Genomic DNA, 22,017 nt, shown 5'->3' on the forward strand with positions numbered 1-22,017 from the left:
GAGGTGGTCCAGGATATGTGCAGGTAACTGCAAGCTCTGCTGGAGCAGCTCTGAGAGACAGGGCAGCATCTGGGGGCAACTTCTCGGAGCTTGTTGGGAAATTCCTCTGGCCAACTGAAATGACAGCAGATGCCAAAAGTTAGGGCAACTGAACCTTGCGCTGCTCATTATGTTCAGGGCTTCATCAGCACAACAGTAACTTGGAAAGACAAATGCCGTATCCTTGACCATACACCCCCCACACACCTTGCTCGTTCTTTCCCCAACTTTTATTGCTAAGCATGACGTCACATGGTGTGGGACATCCCATTGGCTGTTGGGGTCAGCTGTCCCAGCTGTGTCCCCTCCCAGCTTCTTGCCCACCCCCAGCCTCGTTGCTGGTGGCTCAGCGTGAGAAACAGAGAAGGCCTTGATGCTGTGCAGGCACTGTTCAGCGACAGCTAAAACATCAGTGTGTTCTCAGGACTGGTTTGGTCACCAGTCCAACACGCGGCACCATAGGGGCTGCTCTGGAGAAACTTAACTCCATCCCAGCCAAAACCAGTGCAGCAAAGCCCATCCTGCTCCTGCCACGCAAGCGACACGCAGCAGAGAGGGGTGTTAGGGTACGCTGGAGGGGCTGTTGCATCCCACAGGCCTTTACTCCCATCCCTTGTAACTGCCCAACCGCAGCCAGCCCCCAAACCCCACCTGCCCAGACGAGCTCCCAGTAGCAGAGACGTTGGTGGAGGGGGCAGAGGGGTTTTTGGGAAAGGACTGGCGAGAAAGGGGATGAGTGTTTCCCAGGACAAGAGGGAATCTGTATCCTCTGTACCCAGCTGTGCCGTCTCCCTGCTGGCATCATAATGCACCTTCAGATGATGCGGGCTGATGTCACAGGGGGATGCCCCACATGACAGGGAGATCTCCCCAGCACCGTGGCACTGCCCGTGGCACTTCCCGGCGAGGCCTGGGTGCTGCTGGGCACTGCTCCGGGGCTCCCCACTGCTGCCCTTCGGAGCTGCTCCACAGCCAGGAGCGGGGTCGGGAGGCAGCGGGGCTGCGCTGGGGGACCCTCGCTGACAGGCAGGACCCTTGCTGACAGGCAGAGCAGGGGCACATTGGCGAGGAGTTCTGGGCGAGGAGCTGCCAAGAGCATCCCTTTCCCTGAGCTGCGGGCAAGCAGCAAGCGCGATGGAGGGCTGCTGCACCGTGGCCGTCAGCTTGGAGCTGAGCAGCTTGTTCCCCACGCTCCTGCATCTCTCCACCAAGGGTAAGGCTTTTGGGAGCTCCTTCCCGAGGGGTCGCAGCAGGGCTGTCCACTGTCAAAGGCTGCAGCTGCTGGGCTGTGGGGGTGGCTGGACAGGGCTGGGGGCTGCCGCGAGAGCCCTGCCTGAGGGTCCCACCAGGCTCAGGGGACAATGTGGCAACCAGGACGCCTGGCTGCCCTGAGCCCCCAGGCTCTCATGGGAATGGCTCGGTCCCCTTGCTAGGGGGGCCGTCCAGGGGCAGTTTCCCCTGGGAGCTGGTACCTCTTGGGGTTCTGGCTCTGGGATGAAAAGGGGTCCTGCGTCCCAGGGGCTGGGGTGTCCTTCAGCTCGCACAGGGCTCTCACGAGCCAGCTGGAAATGCCTCTGCTGTAAATCAGCCCTTTGCCTTGAACTAGTCTCCTTTGGGAGAACCTCTCTTCCTTCCCATGGGGTCCTCTTGTGCCACCAGGCTGGCAGATGACGTCCTGGGCTCTGGGGCACCATCCCTTGCTGGGGGTTAGATGGTCACAGCCCTGGTCCTGAGCCCTTCCCCCATGCCCATTTCTGCTCCAGCCCTGCCCCGGGAGCAGGGTAAGGCTGGCAGTCTGAAATTGGGGCACAGCCCAGCTCCGCAGCCATGGCAGTGTTTGTCTGGGCTGTTGGTGGACACCTGCATCTGTCACCCCCTGGGCGAGGAGCTTGCCGAGAGGCTGTGAGCTGGCTGGCCCAGAGCCTGACACCTCCTTCCCTTGCTTTCCAGAGGTTGTGGCTATCTGGGATGCTGTGTCTGCGTACATCCTGGGACAGCTGAAGCTGGACAAGGTGGGCTGGCGTCTCAGTCCTCCTTTGCCCTGGGGAGCCTGGGCCCTGGGGAGCGAACCCTCCCTGAGCATCGTGGCAGCACACCGAGACAACCCCGTGTGCCCAGAGCTGCTGCTTGGGCAACCCGGAGAGAAACCAAGTCCAGGTCTAGTCTGAGAAAGCATTGGGCACACGATAGGGCTTCACTCTTCCCTGTGGCCACAGTGGAGTGGACAAGCAGAGAGACAGGGGATTATGCTGGGTCTGTGCCAAGGATAATCCTTGTGGTATTCCCTGTGCTGGGAATGCCTGGCATCTTCTCTAGCCAAGGGATGTTAGCAAATTTTTTGAGGAGGGGAAGAAAAGACATGGAGATCATGGGCCTTTTCCAAAGCCTTCACTTTTGCCCTCTCTCAGGTCCTCACTCATCAGCCTTTTTGTCTTTTTCCTGGGCAGGCTGTCCTGGTCACAGGACTCGGGACCTTCACTATGGTGCATGAGCGCTTCCAGGGCAAAGAAGAGGTGTTTGTGGTTCGAAGACCCGTCTTCCAGCTGGACATTGATTTGTTACGGCTGCAGGAGTTTGCGTTCCCCACAGTGGTTATCCCCGGTGAGAAGGCAGCGGCCACCCTCCCCTCTGCCCCTCCGTGTCTGGGGGTGGGGTGCGTGCTCTCTGCTCTTTGGAAAGGGCTGGGAGAAGTCGAGAATTGCCTCCAAAGGTCGGGGGACGGCTTGAGCTCCCCCAAAACAAACCACCCCCCAAGAGCTGTTTCTATGGCATTTTGTTATGCATCTTACATGGCTATTTGGCCTGCTGTGGCAGTGACGATGGTGCTCCTCCTTACAGGCGATGTCAAGATCAAGCCACTGGACTACAGGTGGCTGTCGCGAGCCACCTCCTTCCCGCGGCACGTGGTGGAGGGCTGTGTGCAAGAGACCATACTCTTGTACTCGTTCCAGCTGAGGAACAGGCAGCGCCTCTCCTTCGCCTTCAAGGACATTGGTGTTCTGTCCTGCAAAGACGATGTCCTGTGCATGCGGTTTTATTATGACTGTGTCACAGGGCTGGAGAGCAAGGCCAGCCGGATTGTGCTGCTTCACAGTGTGAGTTGCTCAGGCTTTGAGGGCTGCTTCAATGTCTTTGGGAAGCCTGTGGAAGGGTGAGCAACCCAATCGCCGTTGGCCAGCCTGGACGTGGCAGGCCAGTCAAACGCCCTTCCCCATGCTCACCCCCACGGACTTCTCCGTTAGCAAAGAAAGTTTCTTGTGAGTTTCTGGGTCCTTGCCCTACAAAAAGCCCAGCAGCACTGTTGCGCAGGCTCAGTGTTTGCTGTGCAGCTTCTGGAGAGCAGAGCAAGGGCTAAAGTTCCTGGAGGAGGATTTGGAAGAGGCATTTGGAGAAATGGCTTTCTTTTGGAGGAGGAGACAGGTCTGCTCCCTTTGGGAGGCAAGAGAAAACTGCCTTGGAAACCTTCTGACAGCTCTGTGTCACTTGGCAGAGGCTGTGGATGCCAGGTGCAGCTGTCTCCGGTGGAGCGACCACCGCTCAGGGGATGCAGGCTGCTCCTGCCCGCGCGTTCCCGAGGTGAGTGTGTTTCCTCTGCAGCCCTCGACTGACTGAGCGGGCAGCTTCCCAGCTCCTGCTGAGCAGTGCACGTTGTTGGGACTTGACACTCAGCGTCGACTCAGGGATCAGTCCTGAAGTGACTGGTTTCTGGTTAACTAAGTTAACCAGAGTTACGGGCGTTTGGGCTCCACGCATGTTTACTTGGAGTGACAAGACATTGTGGCTGTGTTTCTTCACGGGGGGAGACTGCTAATGAAACCCGTGCGTGGCCCCAAAGGAAAAGGGATGCCATGCCTGGCACGGCAGTCAGGAGGATTAGTGCTGGGAAGCTGCAGAGGGTAGGGGGTCACCCTTCTTCAAGCCTGTGTCATCATTTGCTTTCCAGGTTTAAGTTCCTGGTGATCAGCAGAAGGGTGGCCAAGGCTTTCTCCACCTGGCACAAGAAGGCTGCAGAAAAGCACAGGACCAGAAGAGGTACGGGAACGGGTCCCTGCTGTCCAGGTGGGGCCCTGCCCCACGCAGGGTGACCACAGCCCGGTTAAAATGCACTCTCCACGGGGCTGCTCTGAAGAGCTTCCTCCTTTCCCAGGTACAGAGGGGCGTCCTGACAAGCTGCTGCAGAGGCGAGAGACATTTTCCCTCCCCGTGCTGCCAAGCCAGGGGCCAGGCCCAAGGCAGCAAGACGTGGGGAAGAAGACTTCTGCCAGGTGAGCCCCTTGTGGGAAGGGATGAAAGGGATCCTTGCAGCCGTGTAGGAGAGACATCCCCTTTGGACACTCCCGCTGCAGGGACTCGGGAAGGTCCCTGACACAAGCCCCACGGTTTTTAGGAGCTTGCTTGCCCCATCGCAGGCCCCTTCCTTAGTAGGGAAGACGGCAGATGTTGAGTGCAGCCCGCATCACTTTGCTTGCCCTTACAGCAGACCTGAGGTGCAGTCCTCTCCCATCCATCTGATGGGGCTCAGGAAAGGCTCCCCCTTGCCATGGGAAATGGCCCCACCTCCCCTGCTGCTTCTGCCAGCCTGTGGAGCTTTGATAGCAGATGGAAATGGGAGAGCAAACTGCCCCGTGCTCACGTCGACTCCTCCTGGTGTCTCTTTGCAGTGTGCTCCTGCCATGTCCAGGCAGCTCCCCCAGGACGAAGGAGGCAGGCAGGCAGGAGCCAGCTCCTCCAGCCAGGCGCACCGCTGCACTCCCGTCCTCTGAAGGCTGCAAGAGAGCGTTGCAGGTACGTGCTCTGCCTTGCTGTAACAACCATGCTGTTTGAGACTGGGCAAAAGCTTCTTTGTTCAGAGAGCCATCCTGAAAGGATTCACTGTAACCTGTCCGTCACCTCCTTCAGTTCTTCTTCATGAAAAGGAAGGTGCTGCACATCCTTCCCGCCTGTTATTGCCCCCTGGGTTGTCATGAAACACTTGTTTCTGGCCAGGGGCTATGGAAAATGTACAAGTCCTTTCTAGGTCGTTGACAGGGGAGGTCTTTGGTCACTCAGCTGTGTTTGCCCTGAGCTGAGGAGCCTGGCATGACTCCACGGCCCCTGATCTGGTAGGGGCAAAGCGCTGCCGACCGACCGGCTGAGGCAAGGGGCACCAAGGTGGGTCAGACCCAAGGGATCCCCCTCCAGGAGCTGAGACTAATCCTGCCTGCTGCTGCATTTCCATGCCCTCCAGGAGGTCTGGCAGCTGTCTGCAGAGTGGGAGCAAGCAAAGACCCGTTGGCAAGAGCGGCGACAGCAAGCACAGGCAGAATGGGCGGCGTGGGAAGCCTGGGCTGCAGGGGAGGACCGACAGCCGCCGCAGGTACGGGCAGTGATTGACACCACTGAGAGCAGCAGCGACCCTCTCTGTCGGGGCACCCAGGGCGGCAGGTCTCCAGGGGCTGGGAGCAGGACTGACACCCAGCTGCAGGGCAGGGGTTTGCCTGCTCACCCCCGTGAGGGAGAGATCGGCGGCAGGATCCGAGGGGCAAAAGCAGCCGTCAGTTGTGATGACGGGCACATGGTGCTGAGTTACCCAGCTCCCAGGTCCTGCTGCAGGCCCCTTTCAAGAGGTCCTCTGGGAATCAGCACCTCTCTTTGCCATCTGCTTTGCTGAGAGCGTCTCCTCCTTGGCAGGCACTCGGCACTGGAGGCCCTTGGACTCCCCACCCTCCAGCCCAGCCCAGGAGAAAGGAGGGAAACGAGAGGTGGAGAAGGGCTGCAAAGCCTCTCCCAGCAGAGCAGATGGCAGCAGCAGCCCAGCTGGACAGACTCCAGCCTGAGTAAGTGTGTGTTGGCTCTGGCCACAGCCTGGGGCAGTCGAGCAGCCGTGACCCCACAGAGATGTCCAGGACCCCCATCCCTGCGCCCTGGGGTTGTGTAGGACACCCTCTGATGTCTCCTAACATGGGCATGATGTGGGTTACCCCCACAGCCAAGACCCAAAACTCACCACAGGGTGAAAGGGTGGGCACATGCGGGACCGGGTGGGTGCAGAGGCTGGACGAGGGGAGAGGCAGAAGGGGTCTCCGGCAGGGGCTGAGGGATGATGTTTCCCTGCTGTTGCAGCCACCTTTCCCCACAAGCGGTCCAGGTCCTGAGAAGGCTGGAGCCACATCAGGTGCAGAGGAAGATCTTCCAGCACGTCGCTGAGAACAACAGGCGGCAGCAAGAGCAGCAGAGGCAGCTCCCCTGGTAACCGTCTCCAAAAAGAAATGGTGTTTCCCCCAGCTGCAAGGCCCATCCCTGCACTGAGGGCAGCCCTGTGGGAAAGCAGGATTTCTCTGACATCCCTCGCAAGACCAAAGCAGGTTCTGGAGGCTGGCTTTGGGCTGGACCTCCCTGACACCCAAGGGGTCTGCCTGGGCACCAAGGATTGGCTTTCCATGGGCGATGTGAAAGTCCTGGCTGAAGACCGAGGGATCCCTCTGATGGCTGGCTCTCCCCTTTCCAAACCAGAGAGCATGTCCTTCCCTTGCAGAGTCCTGGGCCAAGACACCTTGCCCCGAGGGGGGACACCTGTATGGGACGCTCAAGGTCTTGGCCCAACCTGACTCAGCCCCAGGCTGATCAGCTGCACCTGGGACCTTCTCATGGGCTGGGGCACAAGGGGCCTCTCCCACTTCACAGACACCTTGAGGCTTCATTGCAAGCAGATCCCATCACAGGCGGCCTGAGCTACGCCTGCAGCATTTCTCTGCCTTCTTCCTGGTCAGACGATCATACGCTTTTCTTTCTTCCTCCCTAGCGCTAGATGCTGGTACCGCAGCAGAGGGGAAGGTGCCGGGAGCGGCGGCTGTAGCAGTGGCTGTTAGCAAAGGGGCTGGGTGGCTTCTTAGCTGCCAAGATCCACCTATAACTCCAAAATACGAGCTCTGGGCTGTTCCCAGCTGGACTGACTGGCCTGTGCCTGGAGATGGATCGGTCTAAAGGGACTATACACGCCCCATGCGTGATCCCAAAACTGCTTATAGGGGCAGGAGGGAATAAAGTCCACAGTGGATGTCCACAGCCTTCAAGGAAGCAGGTGCAGGCCTAGGACACCATAGGACAGCCTGTGGTGGAGATGGTCAAGGGAGCTGACAAGGCTGAAAGCCCCCAGGAGAGCTGAGGTCTTTCTCCCGTTGGCTGCGGCTGTTGTCTGTGTCACCAAGGCCTGCCAGGAGACACCTGCTGCTTACAGCACTAGGGCCTCATGGCCTCCTTGTCTCCACCCAAGAGCCTGGGAGGTGCAATGCCTAGTCCTGCACTTGGCATTGCACGCCCCCACAAAACACTGCCCCGAGCCATGTGTGTGGGACAGGATCTCCCTTCCCAGGGGCTGGGGCCAGGCCTTGGCCCTTTGGCTTGATAAAACACATCCAGGTTTACTCAGCATCAGAGCCACCTTTACACAGCCTTTGCCTACCCTTCATCACTGCCTCCAGTTTTCTGCTCTAACCAGCCCCCAGGGTTGCTTTGTCACTAATGTCCCTCAGTGAGACCCATTAAAGCTCCAAGGCACTTTGGAGTTTGCACCTGACTTTGACTTCTTGAGAGGTTTCATCAGCTTTCTCTCAGGGTCTGAGGTTCATGGACTTGGCACCAAACCCACCAGAGGGGTCATTAAAATGCCTTGGGCTGGTCCTCTGCTGCTGAGCTGGTCCAGGCTGCTGGGATGGAGGGAGCTCCTGGCAACTGGGCTGCGCTGCAGAGAGACAGCTCTGCCCAGGAGCAGCTCCTCTGCAAAGCACAGCAGGGCGAAGGGCCCTCCCAGGGTCTCAGGGAGATGAGCAAGGCAGACCTAGAGCTTAAAGGCGGTCAGGACTGGGAGGATGACTGAGAGCTCAAATGATGATGCTCAGATGATGATGCTCAGATGACTGAGCATCTGTAAGGAGGGGGCTCTTTTTAGGTAATTTTGAATATCTGGGGGACGTTCGGAGTGATGGCGTTTGTCTTCCCAAGTAACCGTTACGCATGATGGAGCCCTGCTTTCCTGGGGATGGCTGAACACCTGCCTGCCCATGGGCAGCAGCGAATGACTTCCTTGCTTTGCTTGGCTTGCATGTGTGGTTTTTGCTTTGCCTATCAAACTGTCTTTATCTCAACCCATGAGTTTTCTCACTTTTACTCTTCCAATTCTCTCCCGCGTCCCATTGGGGGAGAGTGAGCGAGCGGCTGTGTGGGTCTTAGTTGCTGGCCGGTGTTAAACCCCAACACCTTCTCTGGAGCTGCAGAGGCAGTTCCTGTGTCCAGAGTCCCTGCACAGCAGATCTGTGACAGAGCTGGCCTCTCTAGCACCATTTCCATCAGGAAAGGGGATCTCCTCAGGGCAGTGCCCGAAGGCTGAGGTCTTTTTCCAGTCGTTCTCAAGAACATGCCCAAGGAATAAAGTCTCCAGAGGACTGTTTCTTTGCTTGTTTCTCCCTGGGCTCAGTGGGATGGGTCCCAGTATGGTCTTCCAGGGACTGAGCAATGTCTCAGGTGTTACTGGTTGGGGGACAGCACCCACACAGATGGGGAAGGGTCTCCAATTAACCTGCCTGGGGCTCTACAGCATGTGATAGGGCTGATGGCAGATGGGTGCTTTTCTGGAAGGGATCAGGAGCTGCCAGCAGAGCACAGGGGATCTGCAGGGACAGCGTGTGCCAGGAGGCCAGCAGTGAGTGGAGCCCACTGAGCACAGGCCTGTGCAAGGTGGAGGGACCCAGAGATAAAGTGCTAAATCTGGGTGTGAACCGCCAAGCGAGGGCTCTGCAACCCCAGGGGATGCAGCAGGCACAGGGAAAAGAGCCTGGTGAGTGATTCATTTTACCGTCAGTGGACTTTTGTAGACTGGATCCAGTGCAGCACCCAGACACATCTCGTGGTGTTGTCAATAAGGCAGGGTACTTTTGAGCACCCTCCATGGCCACAGAAGAGCTTCTGTGGGAGGCAGGCAGTGGCAGCGATGTCCTTGAGCTGGGTCTGCCTCCCAGCCTGACCAGCACAGCCCTGTGGAGTCACCCTGTGACCCCAGGTCCCACAGCCCACTTGCTCTGCAGAGCAGCACCACCAGCTCAGGGGCTGTGGAGAGCATGGGAAGGGGGCGCAGAAATGGCCGGCCAGGCCAGCACAGATGTGCCCACCTTGAGGAAAGGCTCTGTGGAGAGATGGGATGTCCTGGCAGAAGAGCAGGACACCATGTGTGTGCAGGGGAGAGATGGGAAGAGAAACCCTTTGCTGTGGGTGCCAGCTCAGGGCAGGGTGCCCTGTGGCTGGGGCAGCGGGAGCTGCCTGAGGAGCCCCAGGGCCAGGACTCTGTGCTGTCCTGGGGAGCGGGGCTGGCCCAGGGGGCTGCAGACTCCTGGGATGGCATCTCCAGGACATGACAGCAGGAGAGACACTGCCACTGACCTCCATTTCCTCCTTGCTGCGGGGCCAGACCAGACTGGGCTGCAGTGCTCGGCTGGGGAGAGGGCTGGGGAGTGGGGAGAGCTGGGAAGGGGCTCGGATGCCTGGGCTGGGAAGTGCTGGGGAAAGGGAAACACCAACGTACTGCTGACGTGTGTGAGTGTGCAGGGTAGGGGCACACAGCAGTGTCCTCGCACACCCAGCCAGGCCTCCTGGCAGAGACATGAAGGACCAGCAGAGCAGGACCTGGTCTCTGCCCATGTGTGCTGGACACCCCGGGAAAGCTGCCCCAGGGTAATCATCACACACCAGCCAATGACAACCACCATTGCCAGCTCTGGCCTCTCACCCCAGCTCCCAGAGGTTGTTTGTCCCTCCATGGAGGGACACCGAACGACTAGGTCAGAAGTCCATGTTTGCCTTGTACAGACACGTCGCAAGCATGCACGTGGTGTGTGCGTGGGGAGGTGAACCTGAGTGAGCACAAATGCCATCAGCTGCTCCTGGGGATCCCATGAGTGTCTGTGGGACACACAGTGTCTCCAAGTCACTTCCCCTTGAGAGTAACAACCCCTGGGAAACCACCTGCATGCAGCACTGGGATGTGCTTCCTAGAACTGAGGTCCCCGTGTCCGTTCCTCATGCCTTGGGGCATCTCAGAGGAGTGCAGAGCAGGGCGATACACCGCAAGGCTGAGGTGCCTGCCAGCCTCTGGGAGTGGCAACAGGAGGCCAGAGACACTACGACTGCTGCAATGTACTGCCTGTGCCTGGGCAAGGGAAGGACTTGTATCTCTGAACACCCCTGTGTACATGAGGAGTGCATGAGGACAGCTCAGACGTGGACACCTCACAGAGCCCGGACATTTCTGTGTGTGACTCCAGGAGCAGCTCCCACCGTCCCAGTGTGATTTATGTCACTCGCCTTGGAAACGCTCATTGCCAGTTCCTCTGTCTGCCATGATATTCATTCTTGGCTTTCTGGCCTGTGCCTTCAAACACACAGCATGAAAGCAGCATGCCTGTGGAGCATCTCACCTGGGCAGTCAGAAGGGGTTCTGCACGCAGCAGCGACATTGCCCTCTAGAAGAAGGCCCTTCTCGCCTTTCAGAAGGCGCAGAGCACATTTAGGGATTAGTAACACACCCAGAAGCACTCACCTCCATGTTTCACCTCTCTGAACTTCCTTCACCATTTCTTTAAGCAATGAACAAAGAAGAAAAAGGTTCTTCCTCACAGGTGTCCTACTAGGGGAGAGTGGAAAAGAAGGACCTTAGCCTTCCATGGTGTCGCAGAAGAGCAGAATGCACCCCACTCAAAAGAGAGAAGCAGCAATAGGTTATACTGAGGTAAAATAATAATATGACAGAGTTCAATGAGTTGGATGGAATTCAACAAAATTTTAACAGTGGTTTACCAAGGTTCAATAAGTTTGATGGCAAGGTTCACCTTATTAATTAGTCTCAGACTTGATCAACGGTTCATGTCTAATGGAATTATCCATACCATGTTTATAACATCGAAGTAGCTACATGGATTAGTACTGTTTCATAGTATTAATTCAGCATGCTCTCAGTCACTTACCGAGGATGTTGTCACAGGTGAGGGATCTCTCTGCCTTAGGTAAGGAAGGATCTCTCAGTCTCAGGAAAGGGATCTCAAACCCTGAGAGGCGTCCCTGCTCGAGGGGAGAGTCACCTGGCCTGCCGTCCAGCTGCCATGCAGGGAGAGCTCTCATTGGGCCCATCCTGATGGTAATATTTATAGGGTGAAGTAGCTGCCTGCCAGTCAATAGTATAGACAAGATATGTTCATTTTAGCTCTGACATCTTGTATCTTTGGCTTTCCAAACCACCTTTTGGAATCTTGTTCAAGACACCTTCACTCCCTTGTACGTCAGCCAGGGGCTTTCCAGCTCACACGTTCACCCCAAAGACGTGAGGGCTGTTGCTCCTGCATCAGCCTGAACCAAAGTGCGGCTCGGAGTCAAGTGTATCCGTCACATTGACCAGATGCAGGAACTCTGAGGGGTTTATTCCTTGCTCCTTATTCCTATTGGGGGGATTTTTTGTTGTTGGAGGTCTTTCTGCAATTATTTTGCTGAGGAAGGTGGTGCGGCCTTGAAGCCCTGGGAGGCGGGGAAAGGTCTTACGTCCGGCACAAAGCCGGGAGCTCTGACCCCACCGTGAGCCCTTCTCTGCCCACGGCTCCCAAGAAGCATTTTCACCTCCCCACGGGCCTTCCCGGTGCCTGTTGGGATCCCTGCCCTGGAACACGCCAGAGCAGGGGCACCGCTGCTGCGGGAGACATGACGGGACAGGGGCCCCGCCCACCCACTTCCGCTGGAAGCCCCGCCCCCTCCCAGCACCCGCAGGGGCCCTGTGCCCCGGAAGTCGCTCTCCTCTACCGGCCATGTGCTCCGCTGGGATTGGCTGGCAGGACCGGCCACCCCTGCCGCTTGGCCCAGAGATACATCAGACCCGGAAGGCCCTTCCCCTGCATCCACAGGGGCCGCCATTTGGGGTTGGCCGCCATTTTGGGACAGGGTGCCACCATCCCATGGCAGTGAGCTGCCCTTTTGTTAAAGCTCATCCTGCTCTGTGATTGGCTAATGGCCATGTCTCGACACCGTCACACCCGTGTGTTCTCAGGCAGCCCCTGTGATTGGCTGGCAGGACCGGCCACCCGTCCCGCTGTCCCCAGGGGCACGTCCCAAAGGAAGCCCCCTGTCATTTCCTATGGGGAGGCCGCCACTTCTGACAGCCTCATTCCCCACGTCTTTTCATCCTGCATTGTGATTGGCTGACAGGCATTTCATGATGCCTGCATACCCACATGTTCTCAGGCAGCCCTGCGATTGGCTGCCCACTTCCTTTGGTCCAGGAAGTGATCAGATATAAAGATATCTACAGTTATAAAATATACATATATTTATAAGTAAGTCTACAAATACATACAAATACATATTTTATTTATTTCTAAATAGGTACAGTATTTTTATATATATACTTCTGTATATGTACTTAAGTATAGAATTTTTTATGTATATGTAAACATTTATAAAGCTATAGAGAGCAAATATATACAGCCATAGAAAAAAACATAGGTATAAAACAGATAAAATCTGTTTTTAATAAGAGCAAATGGAGCAAGCACTTGAAGTTTACATGTGAAGAGAAACAAAAGGAAGAGGCCAGGTCGGGGTCCCCCACTTTCCCAGGCTGCAGAACAAGCCCTGACAGGTCTGGGGTGGGGGGGCTTCAGGAGGGCAGAGGGGTGCCCGAAAGGTGGTGGGGTGTGGATAAGCTGGAACGTGCCCAGGGGCTACGGCCACCTCCAAGGAATACCAGACTCATTTGCCACACGATATTGAATATATATCACCATATATATTATAATATATAATAATTTATGTATATTATAATAATAACATAATAATATATATGTGGTGATATATATTCAATATATATAATATATAATATTATATACATAATAATATATAAAATATATAATGAGATCATAATATATTTAATATATATTATAAATTATATATTATATAATTAAAATAGATTATAATAAACTATAACAAAATATATTATAATAACTATGATAATATTATAATAGCATAATATAATAAAATTACATTTTTATAATATAATAATATAATTATATATAATATAATTAGTATTGTAATTATATAATATGAAATTTATAATAATACATTAAAGTATGTTATAATATATAATATGATATATATATATTATATATATTGTATACAATATATATCACGACATATATGTAATATATCACCACACGAGTACATAGGAAATACGTTGGTATGTGCTTGTGAGGTCACTGGAGCCTGAGTAGCCCAATGGCAAGTACATGGCAAATGGGCAGATACGTACTTGTGAGGTCACTCTCAGACAATAGGCCAGGAGCTGACTGATGGCATGTGCAGCTTGTTGTGAGGGCTCTGCTGCCTGAATAGCTGCTAGGCCAGGAGCAGGCCCATGGCTTGTGTCTGTGCTTCTGAGGTCACTCCTGCCTGAGGAGATGATAGGCCAGGAGCAGGCCCGTGGTTTGTGTCTGTGCTTCTGAGGTCACTCCTGCCTGAGGAGCTAGTAGGCCAGGAGCAGGCCTGTGGATTGTGTAAGTCCTTGTGAGGTCAGTGGCGCCTGAGCAGATGATAGGCCAGGAGCTAGCACATGGCTTGAGAATGTCTTTGTGATGTCAGTGGTGCCTGAGAAGCTGGTAGGCCAGGAGTAAGCACCTGTCTTGTGTAGGTGTTTGCAAGGTCATTTGTGACCGATGAGCTGATGGGCCAGGAAGAGGCCCATGGGTTGTGTGCGTGCTTGTGAAGTCACTGCTGCCCTGGTAGCTGCTAGGCCAGGAGCAGGCCCATGGCTTGTGTCTGTGCTTCTGAGGTCACTCCTGCCTGAGGAGCTAGTAGGCCAGGAGCAGGCCTGTGGATTGTGTAAGTCCTTGTGAAGTCACTGCTGCCCTGGTAGCTGATAGGCCAGGAGCAGGGCCATGGGTGGTGTAGGTTGCTGTGGTGTCACTGGCGCCTGAGTAGCTGACAGGTTAGGAGCAGAACAATGGCTTGTGTAGGTGTTTGTGTAGGTGTTGGGTCATTGGTGTCAGAACACCTGACAGGCCCAAAGCAGGCACGTGGCAGGTTTAGATGTTATGACATCACCTGTGGCTGAGTGACGGATAGGCCAGGAGCATGCACATGGCTTGTGTATGAGCTTGTGCTTTCACTGGTGCTGGAGTAGCCTATAGGCCAAGAGCAGGCATATGGCTTGTGTGGGTGCGTCTGATGTCATCAAAATAATATTTAGACCCCACCCAAACATGGCTTTTTGGAAGAACCATCAGCAGCAGAAGCCCGTGCACAGCACCCACCCCCGTGTGACAGTGTAACTCTTGAGCAGAGAGCGATGGCAGCAGGAGGGTGTGAGGTCACCATCACTATAACTGCTGAGCACCTAGTGGTGGCTGTAGGAGGGCGTGAGGTCACCATCACTATAACTGCTGAGCACCCAGTGGTGGCTGGAGGAGGGTGTGAGGTCACCGTCACTGTAACTCAGAAGCACACAGCTGTGGCAGGAGGAGGGGCTGAGGTCCCGTCACCGATGGCACCGCGTGGCCGTGGGGCTCGGTGCAGAGGGGCCGTGTGCATCAGCGGGGCATGCCAGGGGCCAGGAGCTGCCCGGCCCCGTGTCTGCGAGGCCGAAGGAGCAGCCCCTGCAGCGCTGGCTGGAGCAGTCGTGGTGGGGGTGGCTCGGGGGCACCGCAGGGATGTGCCTGGGCACGGTGCCAGGAGGAAACCACAGACTTCCTGCCCGGGCGCGGCGCGGGGAGCGCGGCGAGCGCTGCGAGGCCACGGGGGCTGTGGTTTGTGCACCTGCAGGCTCCAGCTCCCGATGCGCCTGTGGGGAAGAACGGCCCCTCGGGGACAGGCTGAGAGTCAGGGGCCTGACGGAGCCTCTGGGCTGCAGGTCTGCTGCCAGGGCAAGGCCATGGCCCAGCTCGGGCTCCTGCGAGGGACCCAGGGTGGGGCTGTGCAGGGAGGGACGGGCGAGCCAGCCCTCCTGGGATGGAGCTCTTCCCCTGCCCAAGGCCCTTGCCCAGCTGCTGCTCCCAGCACAGTGGGGTCTGTAGCAGGGGCAGGGGCTGTTTCCTTCCCATCCTTACACAGACCCCGGTGCAGTCCCAGCTCCGTGCTTCCCATGTGTTGGGGGAAGCTGGACACTCACACCTTGGTCTCTTGGATGAGCCCAACTTAGAAGATGCTCAGTGCTCCCAGTCCCCCCAGCAGGGTGCAAGGGGTGATGGACTCATTTCCCCTCCACACTCAGCTTCTCCCATGACGATTCCCCACTGCAGTGACCACGATAGCCGCAGAAGGACACAAATGTCCCTCACATATGGTCATGAACGGCGCTGGAGAAGTTCATTGGAGGGCTGGGCTGCGTCAGAGGGGAGATAGCTCCCGATAACGTCTCAAAAGGTGCTGCTGCTGCTTTGATTGGCTCCTCCTGCAGCTGGGTGGGCATCTGCAGAGGTATATTACCCTCCCATCGTCGTTGTCCCCGTGAGTCCCCAGGAGCCGTGGCAGGGAGTGGGGCGCAGCAGGGTTGTGCCAGCCGGGCAGGAGGCTCAGGATGGGGATGGAGGCACTCCTGTCCCCGCGGGTGCTGTGGCTGCTCCTCTGGGTGCAGCTGTGCAGGGGTAAGTGCCGGTTCCCTTGTCTCACAGCCCAGGGCCAGCGGGTACCAGCGGGGTCATCGGGATCCCTTTGGGAATGGGGTTTCTTTCCAGGCTCCACTGAGACAAGGGTCAGAAGGTGCTCAGGTCCATGGACCTTGTGCCTTTCCCTGTGCCTCTCTGTGTTTAAGGCAGCCCATGCCTGGCTGCATTTATGGACTCCTTCCTTCCTGGGTGACCCTTTTGGGACCCCTTGTTCCCCAGGCCTGTGCCCCTGAGGCTGGCAGTGGCCCAGGTGGTGACGGCAGCACTCAGCAACCCCCAGGGCACAGCCAATCTCCAGGGTGCCCCGGAGGGTTTGTGTGCTGCTCCCTGCCCCAGGGTGCAGGGGAACCCCGACCCCAGGAAGGCAGTTTGTGCCCTACAGAGAGAAGGGGAGCGGGCTGTCTGCACCCTCAGTTGGCAGAGAAGTTTCCTTCCTGGGGGGCCCCGGCCAAGCACAGGAGTTGGGCTGGTGCCTGGGACAAGGAGACGATATGGGTTCGGGGCATCCTTGGGTTCATCTCGGTGCTCCCTGAGGACATGGGAAGCCCTGGGGGTGGTGTGGGTTTGGTGGTGGCAGGGCAGGGGGTGGGCAGGGGAAGCTGCAGGCCTGGGGGCATGGGGCTTTCCAGGGTGTGCTTGGCTGGGGACGAGACGGTGCCCTGTGCAGGGCCTGGGGGCACGGTGTGTGGGCGGGCATGGGCAGGGGGCTGTTGGAGTGGGAGGAGGTGCCAAGGGCTGTGGGGCAGTGAATGGCCCAGCAGGGCTGGAGTTGGCCCCCCCAGCCTGCACAGCCCGTGGGGAGAGGAGGGACCCCCACACTTCCCCAGGGACAGCTCAGAGAGGAGAGGGCTCCCAGCCTGGTGCTGTGACTCGACTCCCAGACCTGCAGCCTGGGGCTCGGCCCTCTCCTGACGGATCCCGTGTTTTGGTGTTTGAAGGGGCTGCGGAGGTGAGGCTGGAGGATGGCGGCGGGCGCTGTGCTGGGAGAGTGGAGGTGAAACACCAGGGCCAGTGGGGGACTGTGTGTAGTGACTCCTGGGACATGGATGATGCTGCAGTGGTTTGTAAGCAGCTGGGCTGTGGGTCTGCTGTCAAAGCTCCTAGGTATGGACACTTTGGGCAAGGATCTGGCCCCATTTGGATGGATGATGTTGACTGTGGTGGCACCGAGTCTGCCCTGTCTGACTGCAGACACAGTGGATGGGGTAAACACGACTGTGATCACATTTGGGATGCTGGAGTGATATGTTCAGGTAAGGGGTCAGCCCATTTCCCACATTTGAGGCCAGGATGCGGGGAGGGAACTGGCTGTGTCCTCAGGAAGAAATGAGCAGACACCAGATCAGGGCCCAGTGTGGCCAGTTGCACTGCTGAGCTGGGACATATGTTGCTGCTTTTGCCCGTCCCTGAGGAAAGCCCCGTGAGAGCCCACCCTGGGTGCGCACACCCTTCCTGGTCCCTGAGGGGGCTCAGCCCACCCTACGTTGGTGCCTGGGGCTCAGGTGAAACCCCCTGCCTGCCCCTTGGTGTCTGTTGGTGTCCATCTTTCTCCTCCCATTCAGCCAGGACCTGTCTGGCATTGCCAGGGGCCAGGTCCCTCCATGCCAGAGGCACCGAGAGTGGCTAGTGCGGCCACTCACAGCCGAGGGGAAGGGTGCACAGTGGCCGGGGACTTTTGGGCTGTGCCTCCTGGCAGGCATGAGTCCCTTGGCCTAAGCAAAGGGGCTGCTCCGAGGGTGAAAGTGCTGGCCTTGGGCAGAGGAGCAGCGGGGCACATGGCACCCCATTCCTCTCCCAGGGTCACCCCATGAGAGCCAGCCCACATGGACATGGCCCCATGCTGTCAGTGCTGACCCACTGCCCAGCCTCTCCTGTCTACCCCAGCCCCGGCTGCCCTGTGCCCCAGGGGCTTTGCCAGCACTTGCACTGTCCTCGGTGCCTTGGGCCCCAAGTGCTCGGAGTGTTGCCAGGAAGCCCAGGGTCTCCAAAATGGCGGCAGTTTGTCCGAGCAGTGCCTACAGCTGGGGGTCTGGGAGAGAAGCAAGGCCACAAGTGCTGTGCTGATGTCTGAGGAGCGGCAGGGTGTCCCTGGTGTGTTTGTGCCATCAGCAGCCCCTGGGAGCTGCTGGGAGGGTCGTGGGGCTCTGTGCCTGTGGCCACCTTGCAGACCAGGTGGGACGTGGGCATGTAACTGCCAGAGCGCTCTGGGAACTCTCCGGGGACTTTGATTGCTCCAGAATTTGTCCGGCTGGTCGGAGGGGAGAGCCCCTGCTCAGGACGCGTGGAGATCCACGATGGGGACCAGTGGAAAACTGTCTGTGGCTCAGACTTTGGTCCCAAAGCTGCCGACGTGGTCTGCGGGGAGTTGCAGTGTGGTGCAGCCCTATCTGTGCCCTGTCTCTCTTTGGAGAAGGTGTTGGTGTGATGTGGGACAGAGAGCTGCAGTGTGTGGGGAATGAATCCCTTCTCATCTCTTGCCCCAGGGGATCCCGCAGAGACCAGCCCTGCACCCACACGAACACCGCTGGTGTCACCTGTACCCGTAAGGACTGAGGGTGGGGTGTACCGGATCTGGGGGTGTCCCACAGAGCCCAATCCCACACCCACAAGGAGTGTGAGCTGCAGAGTGAGGCTGGGCTTTGCCCTCGCTTCTGGTCAGCACAAGACCCAAACTTGTCCTGTTTGTTCAGAAAGCCCCCCTTGCTCTGCTCCCTGCCAGGGACACAGGCTCCCAGGCCCAGATGCCCAGGGATGCAGAGGGGCAGAGGTGTTTGTGCTCTGCCCCATGGCTCAGCAGTGCCAAGGCCAGCGCTGAGGTGGGGCAAGGCTTGTCCTGGGGCTGCCTGTCCCCAGGCCACCGCTGGCTGCTGCTCCCTCCTGCGGGAGCTGCCCCATCTGCCTCAGCAGGGACGTGTTGGGTGGCTCTGCCCCACCAAGAGCAAAGGGAGTGTCTTGCTCAGGAAGGCTCAGGGACTGGGGAAGCAAGCCTGTGGAAAGCTGCTCCTGAAGCTGACCGCAGAGGGCTGGGGGCAGGCGGGTGAGCTGCAGGGGGTTGTGAGGGTTGGAGAGCCTGGAGAGGTGCTGCAGGTTTGTGGGCTGTCTGGTGCTGCTGAGGGCTGGGGCATGGCTGCTCTCCCCAGGCCCAGGCAGCTCCACAGCCCTGCGGCTGGTGGGTGGAGGGAGCCGGTGCGACGGGCGAGTGGAGATCTTGCAGCGCGGGACGTGGGGCCGAGTCCTGGATGAGCAGTGGGACATGCAGGAGGCCAGCGTGGTGTGCCGGCGGCTGCGGTGCGGAGAGGCAGAGACAGCCTACAACCCCCCGAAGCCTCAGAGAGGGACGGGTCCCGTGGGGCTGCGAGGGGTCCGGTGCGCAGGGCACGAGGCCAACCTCTGCAACACCTCCCTGCCCATGAGAGCACTGGCAGCAGGGATTGCAGAGGACGTGGGGGTCGTTTGCTGGGGTGAGTGGCACTGCACAGGCCCCCCAGGCTCGGGGCTGGGTGGGCAGCCGGCCCCTGATGGCAGCTGGGGTTTCTTCCTGCTGCAGGGAGCCGGCAGGTCCGGCTGGTGAACGGGCCCGGGCGCTGTGCTGGCAGAGTGGAGATCTACCACCAGGGCAGCTGGGGGACTGTCTGCGATGACCAATGGGACCTGTCTGATGCCGCCGTCGTTTGCCAGCAGCTGGGCTGCGGAGGGGCGGTGGAGGCGGTTGGCTCCACTCGGTTTGGGGAAGGCTCCGGTCAGATATGGCTGGACAGCGTGAACTGCTCCGGGGCCGAAGCTGCTCTCTGGGACTGCCCGGCAGGGTCCTGGGGGCAGCACGACTGCGGGCACAATGAGGACGCAGGAGTCGTCTGCTCAGGTCTGTGCTGGGAGCTGTGGTGGGAGCCCAGTGCCTGGGGAGACCGGGACAAGGGGAGAGCCGACAACAGCCGAGGCTGTGCCTGGCTGCCTCTGAGCCCCTGCCTGAGCCTGTCCTGGGGACACCCATGCACAAACCCCCTCGGTCCCACTGGGGGCCCCTTGTAAGCTGAGCTGTCCCCAAGGGTTAGCGGGGAGGGCATGGGTGTCTGTCCGTCAGGGACTTCTCTCTGCCCCTGGCAAAAGGGTGACTTGCTGGCCGTGCCTCTGCCTGGCTGAGGGCCTGGGGGGTGAAGAGGCTTCTCTGCTCCCATAGCCCCAGACCAGCCTGTTCCCCTCTGGGCTCTTTCCTCCCAGATTTCATGGCCCTGAGGCTGCACAACAGCACCAACTGCTCCGGGCGCCTGCAGGTGTTCTACAATGGCACATGGGGGACCGTTTGCTCCAACTCAATGACTCCCAAAACGGTGTCGCTGGCATGCAAGGAGCTGGGCTGTGGGGATGGAGGGACCCTGGAAATACGCCTGCCCTATGGTAGGGTGTGTGGCCTCACCTGGCTGGATCGCGTGGAGTGTGGGGAGAGAAACAGCTCCTTCTGGCAGTGTCCTTCTGCTCCCTGGGACCCACAGTCGTGTGATGACCTGCGAGACGAGTCCCACATCACCTGCAAGGGTAATTCGGAGCTCTCCGGGCACCAGCATCCCCCCAGCTCCTGCTCCCTGCTGGGCACAGTCAAGCGCAGAGACGGGGCCCACAGGGGCTTTTACTTTACGGGCCAGACCCTGCTGCTTGTGATGGCACAAATGGGACTTCAGCTCTCAGAGCCCCACACATTCCCCAGCAGTTGCCAGCTCAGCTCCCAGCAGCGCCCGGGGGAGGCAGAGGTGTCTGCAGGCAAGGTCTCAGAAGAGACCAGCCAGGGCTCCAAGGAGCGTCCCCTCCACGGACACCCTCCTGCTGCTCTGTGAACCAGGGTCCCTCTGGGGCTGAGCAGTCAGGGTCCCCCACATTGCCGTGTGTGTCCCCTGAATGACTGGGGTTCAGCTGCTGCCGTGAGCGAGGCGGCACGGGGCGGCGTGAGCAGAGCTCAGCCCCACGCTCTGCTGCACGACCCCCTTCAGCAGCCCCTTCACCGCAGCCTTTCCTTCTGCAGGGAGACGGCCAGAAACACCCCCAGCCCTGGGGACCGTGTGCCCAAACTCCACGAGCTGCACAGGTAGCTGCTCCTCTGCACGCCCCTCTGGCCTGGCAGGGCTCTGCCTGCTGTCCCGGTGCCCTGGGAGGTCTCTGCCTTCTCCAGACAGGGAGAAGATTCGTGCCGTGGGAGGCGAGAGTGGGTGCTCGGGCAGAGTGGAGGTCTGGCACCGCAGCTCCTGGGGGACGGTGTGCGATGACTCCTGGGACATGCAGGATGCCGAGGTGGCCTGCAGGCAGCTGGGCTGTGGCCCCGTGGTGTCTGCCCTGGACGAGGCTGCGTTTGGGGAGGGGACGGGCCCCATCTGGCTGGAGCAGGTGGAGTGCCGGGGGACAGAGCCATCTCTGCAGGACTGCTGGGCTCGACCTGGGGACAGCGGTGCCTGCCGGCACAAGGAGGATGCTGCCGTGCGCTGCTCAGGTGAGCGGCAGGGCTGGGACCCTTGCTGGAGCTCTTGGCAGAGCTCCTGAGAGCAAGGCCGTCCTTGTGGAGCATGGGAGCCTGGTACCAAGTGGGCAGCAGCCTCTGTGGGGCTGGATGTCCTCTGGCTTCTGCCTGCAAGGCCCTGCGGCCCCCAGGGGCATCTCCTGGGCTGCCTGCGCCACCCTGCCCAATACCCAGAGCAGGGCCCTGGGCTCTGTCCTGGCCACCCTGACCGGTTTCGCAGGAGGGGCAATTTGGGTGGGATGTGTCAGGGATACATGTGCACACACGCACACATGGCATGTGAGAGAGGAGGCTCCCTGGTACCTGCACACCCACCCTCTCAGCCCAGCTCTCCTCTTCTACAGCTGCAGCCAGGACAGCAGCACCTATGCTCCGACCAGGTAACCTGTCCTCCCCGCTGGTGCTGGGTCTTCTCAGGGCCAGCTGTGACCCGTGGTGGGAAGGAAGGGGCTCCTTGCCAGGATGTGAAAGTCCCAGGAGGAGGCACTGGGATAGCAGTGGGGCGGGGGGGGTTGGGGAGGTCTGTCATTTCCCCATCAGGGTGGGATCTTCCTCATGACTCACTCCTGCGGTCTTCTACCCCTGGTGTAATGGGGGTCAGGACTGGGGTGTCCCAGCCCCCCACCTCTCCCAGGCCTGGGGCTGCCCTTTTTGTGCTCCTGCCATGCAGATCCCACCCGGGGCCGTCCGACCGTCAGCGGGAGAGTCTCAGTGCCCGTCATCATCTGCATCATCCTGGGGGCCCTTCTCTGCCTTGTCCTGGCCCTCCTGGCCGGGCAAGTGCGAAGTGCCAGGGCTGGGCGCGGAGGT

General features: G+C 58.6%; 1 protein-coding gene across 1 annotated transcript in view; it reads left to right on the top strand.

Annotated features, from left to right (window-relative positions):
- The window catches only part of LOC309600800 (scavenger receptor cysteine-rich domain-containing protein SCART1-like), a gene marked incomplete at both ends in the record, with an annotated part of 53,793 nt that overhangs the window by 31,258 nt on the left and 518 nt on the right, over positions 1 to 22,017 (top strand). The window contains 2 exons of the mRNA XM_082333387.1: positions 18,855 to 19,165; positions 19,252 to 19,566. Of these exons, the coding sequence (XP_082189513.1) occupies positions 18,855 to 19,165; positions 19,252 to 19,566 (626 nt within the window). The remainder of the gene's footprint in view (positions 1 to 18,854; positions 19,166 to 19,251; positions 19,567 to 22,017) is intronic.

The sequence above is a fragment of the Platalea leucorodia genome (genome assembly GCF_965183815.1).
Source record: "Platalea leucorodia genome assembly, chromosome: 25".
NCBI lineage: Eukaryota > Metazoa > Chordata > Aves > Pelecaniformes > Threskiornithidae > Platalea > Platalea leucorodia.